Below are 16,772 nucleotides of genomic sequence, written 5' to 3' on the forward strand. Positions count from 1 at the left end.
AGATATAAGTCTTTATCTGTAACATGATTTGCAGAAATTTTCTCCCTTTCCGTGGGTTTTCATTTCTTTTTTTTTTTTTTTCCAGCCATACCTGCAGCATATAGAAGTTCCTAGGCCAGGGAGCGAATCCAAGCCACAGCTACAACCTGTGCCACAGCTGTGGCAATATCAGACCCTTAACCCACTGTGCCATGGCAGGAACTCCTCATTTTTTTTCTCTCTTTAAAATGGAGGTACAGTTGATCTATATTCATTGCACTTTCTTTTTTTGTTTTGTTTTGTTTTTTTGTTTTTTTGCTATTTCTTGGGCCGCTCCCGTGGCATATGGGGGTTCCCAGGCTAGGGGTCGAATTGGAGCTGTAGCTGCCGGCCTACGCCAGAGCCATAGCAATGCGCGTTCCGAGCCATGTCTGCAACCTACGCCACAGCTCACAGCAACGCCGGATCCTTAACCCACTGAGCAAGGGCAGGGACCGAACCCGCAACCTCATGGTTCCTAGTCAGATTTGTTAACCACTGCGCCATGACAGTAACTCCTCATTGCACTTTCTTGATGCATAAACGATTTCATTTTGATGGAGTTCCACTTTTCTATTTTTCTCCTTTGTTGCTCTTGCTTTTGGAGTCATACCTAAGAAACCATTGTCAAATCCAAGGTCACCAAGATTTATTTATTTTTCTCCTAAGATTTTTATAGTTTTAGCTCTTTTGTTTGTGTCTTTGATCCATTTTGAGTTAATGTTTGTGAATGATGTGAGATAGGGCTTCAAACTTATTGTTTTGCCTGTGAATATCTAATTGTCCCAGCGCCATTTGTCGAAAAGGCTCTTCTTTCCCCCACCGAATTGTCTCAGCATCCTCGTTGAAAACCAGTTGACCATAAATGTGAAGGTTTGTTTCTGGACTCTGAGTTCTCGGCCACTGACCTGTCTGTCTTTCCTTATGCCCAAAGCACATAGTCTTGATTATTGGAACCTGATAGAAGGTTTTGAAATCAGCAGATGTGAGTCTTCCAACTTTGTTCTTTTTCAAGACTATTTGGGCTATTATGAGTCCCTAAAATTTCCATATGGATCTAAGATTAGTCAGTTTCTACAGAGAAGCCAGCTGGGATTTTGGTAGGAATGGGGTTGAATCTGTAGATCAGTTTGGTTATGTGTAGACTTTGAATGATTTCCTATGCTAAGGTTACAGGTACGTGAGGCTGCGGGGTCATAGGACCTGTGTGCTCTGCCCCCCAGCCTCCCTCTACAAACATGCTCCTCATCGTCAAGCACCCCTTGCTTTACCCCGACTGAACTGCTGACTGTGGCCTCTTCATGTCCCTTTCTTTTCTGACTCTCTGTATGTGCTTTGATTTTTTTCCCTTCCTGAAATGCTCCTTCCCTCAACTCTGAGTGTCCACACCTCATGTCTTTGAAGGTGACAAGACTCTGAGTGCCAAACTCTGATCCTAAATAGGAGTTTGAAGCAAGCGCTCTTTCCTCCCCATCGTGAGTTGTGACGGATGTGTGTCTACTGTAGGCCCTAGCAGGCTAGTGGCCCTTCCCTCTAGGAGCTTAGTCCAGCAGGTGACCCGGACCTGAAAACAAGGCATTGCAATGCAGTCTACTCTGGTAGGTCCTCGGTCAGCCCCCACCCCCTTCTTAACTACTTTTCATCTGACTCTCCCGGTGTTTGTTGAAGGGAGGGAGGAAATGCACATGGCAGGGCTGGGAACCCAGAGGAGTGGTGACCTCTGCTTCTGAATTCCCTTCTTTACCTCCCTTAGGACAGACTGCACTTGGCACAATGGGAGGAACTTGGGCTCTGGAGTTGGACTCGCCTAATATTGAGTCTGGCTCTGCCACTTACAGATGAGGGACCCTGGCAAGTGACGTCACGTTCCTGGGCCTAAATTTCCTCATCTGTAAAATGGATGTTACCCACCTCATATTGTTGTGTTTGCATGTGTTACAGCCATGTACATGGTTTTTCTGTTTGTTTGTGTTTTTCCCCCATATCTTTGCTATTTACTTCTTTCTTTGAGGCCAGGGTCCATGTTTAATTCATCTTTGAATCACCTAAGGTGCCTGCCATACCCAGTGCCTTGTTCAGAGGATGGGCTCAGTAAGGTAAGCTTTAGTGCTCTCTGTTGCCAGATTAACCTCCAGAAATTCAGTCCACGTGGTCACTAGTGGTGCCAGCTTGATCTGTTTTCCATGGGCCTGCCAAGCTTAGGTTTTAAATTTTTTATTTAGTTTTACCATTTGGATTTTAGTTAATTTTCGCTTAACTATTTATTAGCAAGACAGAACATTTTCACAAGTGTTGGCTTGCTATTTTTGCTTCTTCTTATATGGATGGTCTGCTTAAGAACCAAAATTGCCTTGTAGACTTGTATTAATTTCCTCCTTTTCCCTTGTGTTTTTCTTAGTTTTAAAATGTGCATGGTCGTTCTTTTTGACAACTGAGTGGCCTAAAATGTCTTTATATTGATATACTGTAGAGCCACAAGGGATTTCTCATTCTGCATTTTCCTCTCAATTTGTTGAACCAGTTAAGCATGGAGGCCCAGGGCTGAGTCCTGCCTGGGCCCATGATCCAGCTGAAATGGGGCCCTGTGATCCTGGGTGGGGAGTCTATCCCCTGAGCCTGGGGGTGCATCGGCTGCTGCCCCAAGGACATTCTAAAGTCGGGTCCTAGCACTTCCGACCGGTGTCTTATCACACAGGGGAGAGTGGCTTTAGGGTCATCTATTCATTTAGGGTCCCATGGTCATTCCGGGGGGTCTTTACCTAGGTCCAGGTGAAGCCAAGCTGAGCAGATAAACTTCTGGTGAGCTCTCTGAAGTTTGAGAGCATTTAAGGCCCTGATTTTATAAAATAAGCCAAAAAGATAAGACTCCTGTAATTAATTTAAAGTACAATTTGTTGCAATCCATATAGCACTTAAAAACTGGAAGACTGTTTGCTTTAGTAAAGTGCTGTGTCCTTTCTCTGTGTTCATTAGCATGACTGAACACATTTCTATTGACTCTGTGTAATATGTTTATGTAAAATCAGGCCTATTTAAGCATCTGTAATTAGTGGCTCCATCTCTTACCCTGAGTTTGCTGTAGATGGAGGAACGGAGCAAAGAGCAGCTGGCACAGCAAGCACATAAAATATCTGCTTCTTGTTTACCTTGAGGAAAGCCCTTGGCTCCTTCACGCTTTCAAAGGCCTGATCTTGTGAATAGTTGTTGAGGCTGCAGGGTGGCTGTGGTCGGTTTCCCCCCAGGATACCACCCCTGCTTTCTTGGATACAGTGTTTGGGGTCTGGATTCAGCATCCAGTGTTATTACTCACAGCCAGAGGGTCTGAGCTAGCCCTTAGTTGCCTCCCCTAGAAAAAGAACCCGGAGTTCCCGCCATGGCGCAGCGGAAACAAATCCGACTAGGAACCATGAGGTTGCGGGTTCCATCCCTGGTCTTGCTCAGTGGGTTAGGGATCTGGCATTGCCATGAACTGTGGTGTAGGTCGCAGACGCAGCTCAGATCCTGCATTGCTGTGGCTGTGGCGTAGGCTGGCAGCTGTAGCTCCGATTGGATCCCTGGCCTGGGAACCTCCATATGCCAAAGGAAAAAGAAAGAAAGAAACAAGAAAAAGAACCCACAAGGTTTCTGCATTTCCATCTGGCTCCCCCAGAGTATCAGCACCTGATTCTCATCTCCCTTTGGTAAAATCAAGACCAGCAGCAAGACTGCGTTTCCCTCTTTATCCTGCTTCCTGATTTAAAGGTGCTTATTTCTTGCCACAGAATTGAAAGGTCTTGAAAATCAGTGCCAAACCCTGACATACATTGTGTACTAGAGGCTCACTTAGAATAATGACAGTTACCCTTTATTGAGCACTTACTGTGTGCCAGGCACTGGGCTGAGTGAAGCATGTGTGTCATCACATTTCATCCACTCACTGTCCCCATGGGATGGGCTTTTCAATAACTCCCTTTTACAGACGATGCAATCAAGGCACAAAGAAATTAAATCACTTGCCTAAGATGATGGTGTTGGAAAATTGGAGTTGAAATTTCAGCTCAGATCTGTCTGATTCATCTATTGAATGGCCACATTTGATTGAAACTTGTGTTTAAAAACCACAAATGAACAAACAAAATCACCTAGTTGGTCAGCATGGATGGTTGCTAGGGCCCCAACTCATTACTCTAAGACTTGATAAATAAGAGAGAAGGATCACATTTGTATCTATCCTTTTGTATAACAGCGGGTTTCAGGGAGACCAAGTAGTTGAAATACGAAAGTTATTTTTATCTGGAAATATTTTAGCTAATAAAGGCGGAAGGAATGACAGAATTCGAAAATTGCCATTTCGATCCTGTGAATGAAATTACGGATCTAGACAACAGTCAGCAGAGGATGAGAAAACCGCCGAGAGCACGTTCGTCGGAGACTGTAACCGAGGCGCCAGGCTGACAGCGCCACAACCCACGAGGGTGGCCCAGCTGGACTCCAGGCCCAGCACTGTGACGCCTTGGGACAGACAGGCACGGCCCCCGAAGTGTCCTGCTAAACAGTCTGAGCTCAGTCTAACGGAGCCGAGTACAGGGGAGTGACCCGCTTTCTCCAGCCTATCAGTGCTGTGAAGATGAACGAAAGAAAACCTCACAGTCAGATTCAGTGTTGGGCTCTTGATCCAGACAAACCAGCAGTTAAGTGGCATTTTGGAGATCCTGGAAAAAACCTGGATATGGACGACTGGATGATATTAAGGAATCATTGTTCACGTAGGAATGATGATGGTGTGGCGGTCATGTCAAAAAAAAGGTCTGCCCTGGAAGCCTACTGAGATCCTGGTGGGTGACGGGACACAACGTTGGTCGTGTTGCGGGGGGAGGGGGTGTCATTTTAAGTCTCCAGCAGAGCTAAAGGGAGCCGGTGGAGGAGACGAAAGCAGCTTGTCCAGCCCTGACCGTGTTGACACAGATGATGGGAACATGGGATTCATTTCACTGTTCTCTCTACCTTGGGGAAGTGTTTGAAAATTTCGGTAATAAAAAGTGGACAGTGTTGCTTCCATGTCTTGACTCTTGTAAATAGAGCTGCAGTGAACATTGGGGTGCATGTATTTTTTCAAATTGCATTTTTCTCCGGATATATTTTTAGTGTTTAAAGGAACCTCCACATACTGTTCTCCATAGCGGTTGCACCAATTTACATTCCCACCAACAGTGTAGGCGGGTTCCCTTTTCTCCACGCCCTCTCCATGTCTGTCGATAGAGGAATGGATAAAAAAAGATGTGATGCATATATACTCAGCTATAAAAAAGCAACGAAATAAGGCCATTTACAGCAACATGGATGGACCTAGGGATTTTCATACTAAGTGAAGTAAGTCAGACAAAGACAAGTATCACATGATGTCACATAAATGTGGACTCTAAAAAATGATGCAAATGAATTATTTACAAAACAGAAACAGACTGACAGACTTCGAGAACAAACTTACGGTTACCAAAGGGGAATGAAGGGAGGGGAAGGTTTAAATCAGTAGTCTGGGATTAACACATACTCGCGACTATATACAAAACATAATCAACAAGGACTCACTGGGGGGATGTGCTGGGGTTGTGGGGTGGAAATCCTATAAAACTGGATTGTGATGATCATTGTACAACTACAAATTAATAAATTCATTGAGTAATTTTAAAAAAGGACCTACTGTGTAACACAGGGAGCTCTACTCAATATTCTGTAATGACCTGTAAGGGAAAAGAATCTGAAGAAGAGTGGATATATGTGTAACTGAATCACTTGGCTGTATACCTGAAACTAACACACATTGTAAAGAAACTATACTCCAATAAAAAAATAATTTTTGCACTTGCCTCGGCAGCACGTATATTAAAATTGGAACAATACAGAGAAGATTAGCATGGCCCCTGCACAAGGATGACACGCACATTTGTGATGCATTCCATATTTTTTAAAAACAATGAAAACAAAATTTTAAAGTGAAAAAGGGAAAAGTCCATCTAGTCAATTGTATTAGCGCTCGGGGTGTCTGTGTGTTCCAGTCTGATGGCTGGAGCAGTGCGCACACTGTGGCCGTGGGTTTCTTCCAGGCTGCTCCTTGCAGAGGTGTGTGTGCCCTGCTCCTCGACAGGGCCTGTCAGGCGTCTGGCCCCAGATGCAGAGCCTGCCCACTGCGGCCTGCACAGGGCAGGAGGGTGGAGCCGGGCCCGCCGGGAGACATGGGGTTGAGATGTGGGCACCTCTGGAAGACTCATACCTTTTCTTGTTGTCCTTTCCTCCAGAGGAAGTGGCTTTTAGAAAGAAGAGGCTGTGCATTAAGTTTATCCCACGGGATTCAACGGAAGCCGCAATTTGTGACATTCGGATCATGGGCCGGACCAAGCAGGCCCCCCCTCAGTACACATTCATTGGGTGAGTCTTTTTTTTTTTTTTTTTTGGTCTTTTTGCCTTTTCTAGGGCCACTCCCACGGCATATGAATGTTCCCACCCTAGGGGTCAAATTGGAGCTGTAGCTGCCAGCCTACACCACAGGCACAGCCACGCCAGATCCGGGCTGTATCTGCGACCTACACCACAGCTCACGGCAACACTGGATCCTTAACCCACTGAGCAAGGCCAGGGATCAAACCCACAACCTCATGGTTCCTAGTCGGATTCGTTAACCACTGAGCCAAGATGGGAACTCCCATTGGGTGAGTCTTAATGACCCAGATTTCCTCTCTCTCTGCCCAGACGGGTCACTCTTGGGGACTAAGTCCTGAGCCCTTTGGTGTGACGTCTCGTCCGTCTGCCTCCCGGCCTTAGCTCCCATTCTGCCCTCCCTGCTTGGGCGGCAGCTGGCCCACACTAGTGGCTCTCCTCCTGTGTGCATGCTGCCTGCTCGCTCCGAGGGCCTTTCCACCCCCGTTCTTCCGTGTGTCCATCCTTCAGGCTCTCTGGGACCTTTCCAGATGCTAGAACCCCAAGGCATTCTCTCCTTTGTGACCTCCCTGCTTAAATTTTATGGAGCACTCGTTTGGTACCATGAGGCCAAAGTCCCCAAGTATGGTGGTGAGTGAGGCAAAGGGCCTGCTCCCGTGGACTTGATTCAGAAAGAGAGACAAGAGCACCAAACAAGAAACAAATGAGTGAGACCATTTCAGCTCTTGAAGAAAACAAAGGACAACAAGCAATGAAGGCTGCCTCAGCCAGGGGCTCAGAAGCGGACATTTGAACAGAGTCCTCAAATTCGGGAAGAAACCAGCCGTGCAGAGATTTCAAAGCAGAGCCTTCGAGGCAGGACAGGTGCCGGCATCACAGCGCTGATGGTCTGGCATGTTTGGGGAGCAGAAAGCAGCTCAGTGTGGCTGGAACCCATGAGCCAGGAAGCAGAAGAGCTAACAGGGGTGCTTAGCAGGACTTTGTAGGACCAGGTGGTGGTTTGGATCTGATTCCAAACGCACTGGAAAGCCATCGGAGGTTCCACGTTGAGGATAAACATGAATATTTCATGGTCACGTGATAATTCCTTGTGCACTTCTTCTGTCTGATAAGCAGGGACAAGCTAGAGGCTCAGCACTTCTTTGCATCTTTCACCTGGTAGCCTCGGTCCCAGGCCTGGTCTAGTATTCATAAATACTAGGTACGAGGAGTCTCAGGAGTTCCCTCTGGACTCTTGATGATAAGCGACAGGAAACCCAGCCCAGGCTGAATTAAACAGAAGGAAGAATTCGTTGGCTGATGTAGTAACAGCAGAATTCAGGGGGCAGGATGGCTTCAGGTGTGGCTGGGAATGGATGCTCGGAGGATGTCACCAGGATAGTTTCCCCCTCTCTCTTGCTTGCTCTGATTCCTTGTTGGTAGTGGGGGGGACCTCTTTCTTAAACATGCCCCCTAGTGGAGGAATGATGGTGCAGTAGCTTCACCTACTTTTCCTCCAGGTTCAAGCCCCGAGGTAGGGAGCAAGTCTGTGCTCTCCATAATTCAAGTGAAGACCAATTCATTCCCACTGGTCTTGATTGCTCCCACTGGGGTCACGTGCCCCCTCAGCCCATCACTGCTCCCTGGAGAATGTCATTTGCTGATCAACGGGGCCTGAGCTGAAAGTAGGGTTAGCTCCATTGGAATCTAGGGACTAGGACTCGGGTGGCCGCCCCCCACATTCAGAGGGGAGGTAAAGACTCAGAAGTGGGGGGCATGGAGTTCCCGTTGTGGCACAGTGGTTAATGAATCCGACTAGGAACCATGAGGTTGCGGGTTTGGTCCCTGCCCTCGCTCAGTGGGTTAATGATCCGGCGTTGCCGTGAGCTGTGGTGTAGGTCGCAGACGCGGCTTGGATCCCGCATTGCTGTGGCCCTGGCGTAGGCTGGTGGCTACAGCTCTGATTCGACCCCTAGCCTGGGAACCTCTGTATGCTGCGGGAGCGGCCCAAGAAATAGCAACAACAACAACAACAAAAAAAAGACAAAAAAAAAGAAGAAGTGGGGGGCAGGGGGGAGGTGGTGAAGGGATGCTGGATGGCCAGGAGATGTTCACTCGTGTCCTCAGTCAGCTGGAATTTGGGTCCCAGATTAACCGTGTGAGAGATGGTTTTTGGCCCCTTGGCCACGTGCCATCTCCCTGGCCAGCTTCGTAAGCATCTTGCTTGTCCCTGTAGGTCCCCATGGATGCGTTTTGCTACTTGGCTTTTGAGGTCAGCCTCCTGGGTCTTGCTCATTTGAGTCCAGACCTTCCTCTTTACTCTGAAAGCCATGGCCTTTCCTCGGAGGCTGCCCCTGGGCCGGGCGATAGGTAGAGCTGCGGTGTTTGCGTGAAGCCCGTGGGGAGCAGGGGTCACGGAAATGAAGGTGATTTTTCTCTCGTTTGGCCTCTTCAGCTATGGAATCTGCGTGCTGTCTCAAGATTTCATGGTCCTTAAGAAAAACTCCATGGTCAGACACTTTTTACGTACTCAGAAATCTTGTTTTGCAGTGTGGCTTCAACCCATTATGTACACAGGATTATGAAAGTAAAAAATGGTTAGGAAAATAGGAAATAGTAGGAAAATAACTGTACTTCAGGTACCGTAGGAGCAGCCACTTACATACAAGCCGTAGAATCCTGCAATTCAGTAATGAACTTTTAAAGTCTACTTTCAGTCAGCTACATGCATCGTATATATTCACTTATGATGTGTATTCAGTTTTTTTGTTTGTTTGTTTGTTTTGTGTTTTTTTTTTGGTCTTTTTAGGGCTGTACCCATAGCATATGGAGGTTCCCAGGCTAGGGATTGGCCTACACCGCAGTCACAGCAATGCCAGATCCTTAACCCACTGAGCAAGGACAGGGATTAAACCTGCGTCCTCATGGATGCTAGTCAGAAGCATTTCCACGGAGCCATGATGGGAACTTCTTCATGAGAGAATAGATTCTTACCATCTATGTCTTGATAAACAAAACTAGAATCTTCTTTGTACGATTTTTAAAAGATTGCTAAATAAAGTATATTTTTGTTTCACCTTGGGGCAAAAATTCTTTTCCAGAGGGCAATTCCAGTGTCGTTTTTAAGGAAAGAGAATTCAGTGTTCAGAACTCTTTTTTCTTTAAAATGGGCGCAATTCCACACGTTACTTTGCAAACATTTGGGGTCATCAGCTGGGGGAGACAGAAACCTCAGACTGGGAATAGCTCCTCCAAGGCCTGACCATGGCTGTGACCATGGCCGTGACCAAGAGGTGGTGAAATCAGTGCCGCTGATTGGAGTCCGCTGTCTCATAAGACATGCCTGGGTCAGAATCATCCCCGCAGTGTACTAAGAAGAAGCTGCCAGAAGTATCCACTGAATGAATCGGTTCTCAGTTTTTGGAGAGAGAATCTTCCTCTACATCCCAACATGAAATTCTCAGGCAGTTGAAAAGTTGGCTAAAATAATCCTGTTATAACTCCTAAGAGTGTACCTGTTGCACAAACGCTCGTGACTGTGGGGTGTGGGGCAGGACAGGTAACGACCCTGACACAACGTCTCTCAGGCCCTTCTGTGACCACCCATGTTGTGGCCTCGGGGCACATGCCTCCCAAACTGACCCTGAGAATGAGGCTGACAGGAGCTTTATCCCCGAGGCGGGGCTGGGCGAGGCTCCTGCTTCTGGCCCTAACCACACAAAGAACTTGATAAGCACATAAATACCCACAATGAAATGGCAGAATAAAAAGAATTTTGCAGGCTGAGACCCAAGGAAGATGGTGACAGCATGTGGTGGGAAGGCGGGTCCCGGGCAGGGGACGAAGATGGCCAGACAGGCGGCCAGTTGGGACAGTTGCCTTTACGTCACACTCTGATCTGTTTGTGACACCCAGAGCTCAAAGGGAGGGTATGTAACCCATGTTTCAGGCCCTAATTCTCTTACGTGAATTGCTTTGCTGTGTTGCTCAGGTCATTTTATGCTAAATGGTGCCATGAAGCTTTCTCTTTTCTCCTCAAGGGAACTGAACAGCATGGGGATCTGGTACCGAATGGGCAGAGTACCAAGAAATCATGACTCCTCTCAGCCCACAACGCCGTCGCAGTCATCGGCTGCTCCCACCCCAGCCCCCAACCTTCCCAGGTGAGGCCCTGGTGTGGCGTCCCATGCTGTTGTGTGTGTGACAGTCCTGTGGTCTTGGGCCCCAGTGCAGGACACTGTCGAACACCCCCACTTCGTATCTGCTGCAACACTGCAGAAGCAGGGCGCCTTCGAGCGGTTTTACAGAACCAGTTAGACATCCTTGCATTACACGAACGGAAAGACCGTTCTGCCTTCTACTGTTTGTGTTCTGCAGGCTTCTAAGACAGCAGCATATGCAGCTTAAAAACAGGCTCGCTCTTGTAAAGAGCTCCTAGCTGTCCGCAGAGACATGTCTGGAGCCACGCGGTTGGGAACCCTGGCCGTGAAAGATGGAGTTCCTTCTCTGCCTTGGCCTGTAGCTTGTTTAACTCCAGGAGGGGTGGTGAATAATTTTGTTCATTTTCTCGTTGTTTCCTTTCCCATCGAGTTACAGACTAAGAAGTAAGTAGTCTGAGCATCAGAGGATAGTGTGAAGTTCTTCAGAGGGTGTTCTTTTAATAGTTGTTTCCCCAAAGAAACTTGGGTGAGCAAACGGGTCTCCGCACCGGATCTTACCTGATTTCAGCTGCAGCAGAGGTGGAGGTGGTCTCGGCACCTTCCACAGAAGCAGGCAGTGCGGAGAACGCGGCCAGATCCCAAAACTGCTGCATCCTTAGCAGCCATCCTGTGACAACAAGGAATGAACAGTGATAGATTTCGTTTGAGAAAGGAATTAACAAAAGTAAATAAAACAAGTCAGAATTGGAGTTCCCGTTGTGGTGCAGCAGAAGTGAATCTGACTAGTATCCATGAGGATGCGGGTTTGATCTCTGGCCTCCCTCGCTCTGTGGGTTAAGAATCCAGTGTTGCTGTGAGCTGTGGTGTAGGTTGCAGATGCAGCTCAGATCTGGTGGTACTGTGGCTGTGGTATAGGCTGGCAGCCGAAACTCTGATTCAACCCCTAGCCTGGAACGTCTATATGCTGCAGGTGCTGCCCTAAGAAGGAAAAAAAAAGTCTGAATTGGTGAGGCGGTGCCATTTGGAGGTGGAGGTAACATAAATGAGAATGGGTGTCAAAGCTTCCACGAGGGCAAACAGACAAACAAAATCGCTCAGGAATGGGACAGAAATCATTATGGGGGGCCCCACCGTCCACCCCCCCTCCCCCCACCAAGTGCAGAGAAGTTGGTGGGGTGGCCGACTTCTCTGCCCCCTGTTCCACAGCTGGGCTGCCACCTCCCTCGGAGGAAGGCCGCTGTTAGGAGCCGGCAGCTCAGAGGACTGTCCCTGGGGACACCCTCCTCCAGAAGGACAATCTGGGCTTTTCTCGTGGCAGTTTCACAGGCAGAGAGCAGTACTTAAGCATAACTGCCCCTGGCATCGCCTGAAACTTCAGAGGCAGGTTTCGGTTTCACTTTGGTGTGAGGAGAGATGAGGGTTGAGCAGTGAAGTGCCTTTGGTTTAGAAAGACCAGGCTCCCCCAGCTCCGTTCAGCACTTTCCAGCTCCTTGCCCACCACCCAGAGCTCCGTCACCGCCGTGGTCACCATCCCCTGTGCTCAGGCCCGTAGCCCTGGACAGGTTACAGCTGCTCCCTGTTGTCTTCATACGGTTTGGAAGGGCCTAGAAATAGGCACGAGCAGGTTTTAACTTTCTGTGAGGTAAAGAGCCCTGATTCTCCCAGTTAAGGCAGAGAGCGTGCTCTCCGCAGAAGCTTGCTGGTCACCGTGAGAATGTGGTCACCAGGGGACCTGAGAACCAGCCCCGGGCCGCCGGGCGGAACTGAAGGTAGTGCAGCAGAACGAGCTTCAGAAGGCTTACTTATTTTATAACCTCTTGTACCAGTTTATGGTTTACAGTAGCTGCAAGGAAATTGGATCAGTTTTGTTTTAGTTGCCAAATAAAACAAATGTCAAAATAGTCAATATAAAATGTATTCTAATTTGACTGAGTTAAGTCAGCCAGGGTGCGGGAGGATAATTGAATGTCACACCAATGCTTCCCAGTAAAAACCACTTGTGTGTCCCAAGCTCTTCTCTCTCACCGTGAGGCAGTTTACAGGTGGCCCACACACCTCGAGGAGCCTCCTGATTCCCCACCAATTCCTCATTTCTTTCTTTTTTTTTTTTCTTTTTGGCATTTCTTGGGCCGCTCCCACGGCATATCGAGGTTCCCAGGCTAGGGGTCTAATCGGAGCTGTAGCCACCAGCCTATGCCAGGGCCACAGCAACACAGGATCCAAGCCGCGCCTGCAACTTATACCACAGCTCACGGCAACGCCAGATCGTTAACCCACTAAGCAAGGGCAGGGATCGAACCCGCAACCTCATGGTTCCTAGTCGGATTCGTTAACCACTGCGCCACGACGGGAACTCCCAATTCCTCATTTCTTAATGTTCTTTTGTTTTTCCTGGCCGGTGTCTTTGATTTTTAAAAAAGTGAAATGCTGATTATTTATTCAAGTTTTTCATTGAAGGAGTTCCCGCTGTGGCTCGGTGGGTGAAGAACCCAACTAGGATCCATGAGGATGCGGGTTCGATCCCTGGCCCTCACTCAGTGGGTTAAAGATCCCGCGTTGCCACAGGCTGTGGTGTGGGACACAGACAGATGCAGCTCGGATCTTCTGCTGGCAGTTGCAGCTCTGATCTGACCCCTAGCCCTGGAACTAAAGACAAGAAAAAATTTTTTTTTCTTTGAAGCATTGTGAAATGATGGGTATATTGTTCCATGAGGCTGTAGATCTCTGTAATCCGTCCAGCAGAGGGATCTGACGGCCTCTCTCTCTGGTGTTGAGCTGTGGCTGAGGCCTGCGTTTGCTGTGGGGGTCTCAGTGGCCTATAGGACAGAATCTCCACCTCTGGCTCTCAGGACTGGTCTTCTCCCTCTTGTCCCCAAGCCTCAAACTTTGAACCAGTAGCTTCTTCTTCCCTTCCTGTGTTGTGCCTCTGCGCCTTTGCTCACGTGGACCCCTGTGAATCAGGTGTGTCTCACATCCCCTACATAGACGTCAGCTCAAATGCCCCCTCTCCCAGGAAGCCCTCCCTGAATGCCCTGTGCCTGTGCCAGGCTCCCCCCGCCGCCCTGTGGAGTGCTCTCAGCCTTTGCACCTTCACTTTGCGATCATGTCCTACACTCCCTGAAGGCAGAGACTGTGTCCAGTGCGTGTTACCTCCCAGAGCTCAGCACAGATGCAGGCGTATATTCTGTTTTGCAGCAAATGCTTCTCCAGCAGCCTCAGACCCTGTGCTGCAGCCTCCTCATCCCCGCCCCCAGACAACTGCTGAGTCCCTGACTCCTCAGCTTTTTCTGATTGTGAGAGGAAAGCAAGCTTGGAAAAAACCGACAATTTCAGTAACAATGAAAACACCAAATTCCATCTCCGAAGGCTCATAACCTTTGGCTGTATTTCCTTCAAGTATTTCCTTCAAGTCATTTTTCTGTGTGCTTTTTACATAGGTGATATCACATCGTAAAAAAGCAAGTTTGTGTTTTGCTGCTTCTTTCTCCTGTAATATTAAACCACAAGCATAAGAAATACTTCAACTGTGGTCTTTGTGTGGACGTGGGGATCAAGTTGCAAAGCCAAGGCTGGAGTGAGAGTGTGGTGATGCGGCGCCCTCTACTGACCAAAGTTGGGGGAGGCTGGGAAGACGGGCAGGCGGGTTCCCCAGCCAGTCCCTGGGGGGAGCAGAAGAGAGCCAGGGAGGGCCAGTAGCAGACCTTGTTGCGTTCCTGAGTTTGAGCTTCTATCTCAAAAGCTATAAAACATGCTCTGCCCCCATTTCTTTGGTTCAAAGAATTTCTGCCATTTTTTTTGAGAGCTGTCATCCCCAGCTTATTTCAGCTAAAAGGGGCAGTTGGTGGAGCTTTTCAGAGACGGTGGGTCATCACCTGAGGACCTCACGTCCTAGAGAACCACCTTCTCTTTCCAGAGCAGTCACCACCCCTCGGAATGAGCCCTTCCTGTCTTTTTCTTCCCTGTTGTTGCAGAGACTGCCGGTCCCAGGGCCAGATTCAGGGTGGTCCTTTCAGGATGGGCAGGCCCCTTGGCCATATCCTGTGAATTGGACACGGTGTTTGAAGTTCATGGCAAAAGGCAGAATAAGATGTGTTGGCAGAGCTCCTCTTCCTCATCCAGTGGATTGTTCTCTCTCTCTCTCCCTCTCTCTCTCTCTCTCTCTCACACACACACACACACACACATCTGTGCCTCATTTGTGGAATCTTGACAGTGTCCACGTGAAGAGGGCATGCCACTTCTTCTGGGGGCTGGGTGCCTCCGTTTTCTCTCTGGGCGCCAGTGCAGCTTCTTCCTCTGCGCATCTCCTCACGCACACTGGTCCGCAGGATGGGCCTGGCCTTGGGCCTCAGGTGTGATCCCACGCTCCCATGTCTCTTCCAGGCGGGTGTGTATGGGCAAACGTCAGGGTCCCTGGGTCCGGGCTCCTCTGATTCTCCTCTGTGCTGCCGCCTTGGGGCAGGTGCACCTAGAGGAGGCCCCTTCCCACTTCAGCCAGGGCAGCCCCACTCCTCTCTTATACACTGGCTCTCACTCTGATTCTGCTGGAAACAGAAGGTTCTGCTGCTGCCGGTACCAAGGTTTGGCAAAGCTCAGCGAGGCAAGTGGACGTGCATTTGCTGGAGCCCCAGTAGCCCTGGAGCGTTGTTGAATGAGGGGCCCTGGTGGACTGCTGCCCCCGGCTTGCTAAACAGTGGAACCGGTGGCTTGATAAAGACATCAGAGGCATGCTTATCAAATTTGCAGATGACACAGAGTCATTAGGGAGAGCTGATGTGCTGAGTGACAGAATCAATACTCCACATCTCCTCTGCAGCAGGGACACCCGGCTGCAAGCAGGAGATGAAAGGTGATGGGCGAAAACAGACGGCACCCCCCCACCCCCACCCACCACGAGGTTCAAAAATCAATGCACAGGAAGCAGAGTGAGGCAACCTGGCTTAGCAGCAGTTCGTGTGAAGTGATAGGGCCGGGCACGAGCTTGGGTTACATGGATGCAGCCTGGAGTTCACAGTGGGGCACAGCCTGCACCTGTCGCGTGCACCGGGAGCGTCATGTTCACCCCATGCACCCCCTGGTAAAAGCTGCCTGAATCAAGCATTGAACTCGAGTGTGAGGAATCACTGAGTTTTGCTCTCAGTTGTGATGCAGCAGCGGGCTTCAGGTGTCTAAATGGCCAGGGTGCAGAAGGGGAGGTAGAAGTGTTTCCAGGTGGGGTGGGGCATTGGGAAAATTAGATCCAGTGGGCTGAAGTTACAAGGAGTTAGGCTTGGGCTTAACATTTAAAAAAAAAGAAAAAAAAAAGTTAATAAAGAGAGCTTCCCAAGAGTAAAAATCCCCTTGGCATTGAAGATGACCTGAGAGGTCGCGTGCATGCCACTGCTGGCAGTAGTCAGACCTTCAGTGGTTCTTCTTAAGCTTTATGAAGAAATGTATCATATTCCCCGTCTCCACCCCCAGAAATCCAGGTTCAGCAGACCCGCATGATAGGGCCACAGATTCCTTGCCACAGTGACTCCAGGGAGCTCCGGGGGGGGGGGGGTCTGTCGCCTGGGCCTGCTCACGACCTTTTCAGTGCTTCCTCCCGCTCTGACTTGGAGCCGTGCAGCTTCTGCTCACCAGCGCCAGTGTGGGGACAGAGCTTGGAGGCCTGCGGAGTGGCTGCCGTGGCGCCCTGCCCGGGATGGAGGGCACCGAGGCCCCTGGGCGGTGCTGCTGCCCCGCATCTCCATCCCAGTGTGGGCACGCAGGAGCTGAACTGCGCTTATTTTTTTGTCCCTTTCAGAGTCCAGCTGAAATAAGTCATTGGAACTCTAGAGCGCTGGGATTTGCGGGGCATTTCCCAGCTCTGCGGACATGAGCCAGGGTGGACCCCGTGGCTGCAGGAGCTGGCTCTGCCCCACCTGCCCCCCGGGGTGCTGAGGCTTGCACACCTCGAGAAACTGCCGCCAGAAGTCTGCTCCCCGGACTTCGGGCCGTGGGCTCATCCTGTGACCCTCCACTGACACTGTCCCCGTAACCCCTGGGAGAAAGAGTCCTCTTCCCTCCCAGAGCCTTTCCTGGTGCTGGAGCCCTGCCTGCAGCCTCCGCCCTCGAGGCACCGACTCCCAGGAGCCTCTCCCCGGAGTCAGTTGGGGCCGAGCTTCCCTTATAAGGCGTGCGGCGCTGCTCCGAGTTGTTGCAGTAATCTTTCGGTGACGT

At 49.6% G+C, this 16,772-nt stretch overlaps 1 protein-coding gene and 1 non-coding gene across 3 annotated transcripts in view; both read left to right on the plus strand.

Annotated features, from left to right (window-relative positions):
* MVB12B (multivesicular body subunit 12B) overlaps positions 1-16,772 on the plus strand; it is a 170,797-nt gene that overhangs the window by 55,170 nt on the left and 98,855 nt on the right. For both annotated transcript variants that reach the window (XM_047768418.1, XM_047768420.1), the window contains exons 5-6: positions 6,294-6,423; positions 10,452-10,574. In XM_047768418.1, the coding sequence (XP_047624374.1) occupies positions 6,294-6,423; positions 10,452-10,574 (253 nt within the window). The remainder of the gene's footprint in view (positions 1-6,293; positions 6,424-10,451; positions 10,575-16,772) is intronic.
* On the plus strand, positions 5,857-5,963 carry LOC125121820 (U6 spliceosomal RNA). The gene has a single exon (XR_007133671.1). It is a non-coding gene; the product is annotated as a U6 spliceosomal RNA (small nuclear RNA).

The sequence above is a fragment of the Phacochoerus africanus genome, chromosome 2 (genome assembly GCF_016906955.1).
Source record: "Phacochoerus africanus isolate WHEZ1 chromosome 2, ROS_Pafr_v1, whole genome shotgun sequence".
Taxonomy (NCBI): domain Eukaryota; kingdom Metazoa; phylum Chordata; class Mammalia; order Artiodactyla; family Suidae; genus Phacochoerus; species Phacochoerus africanus.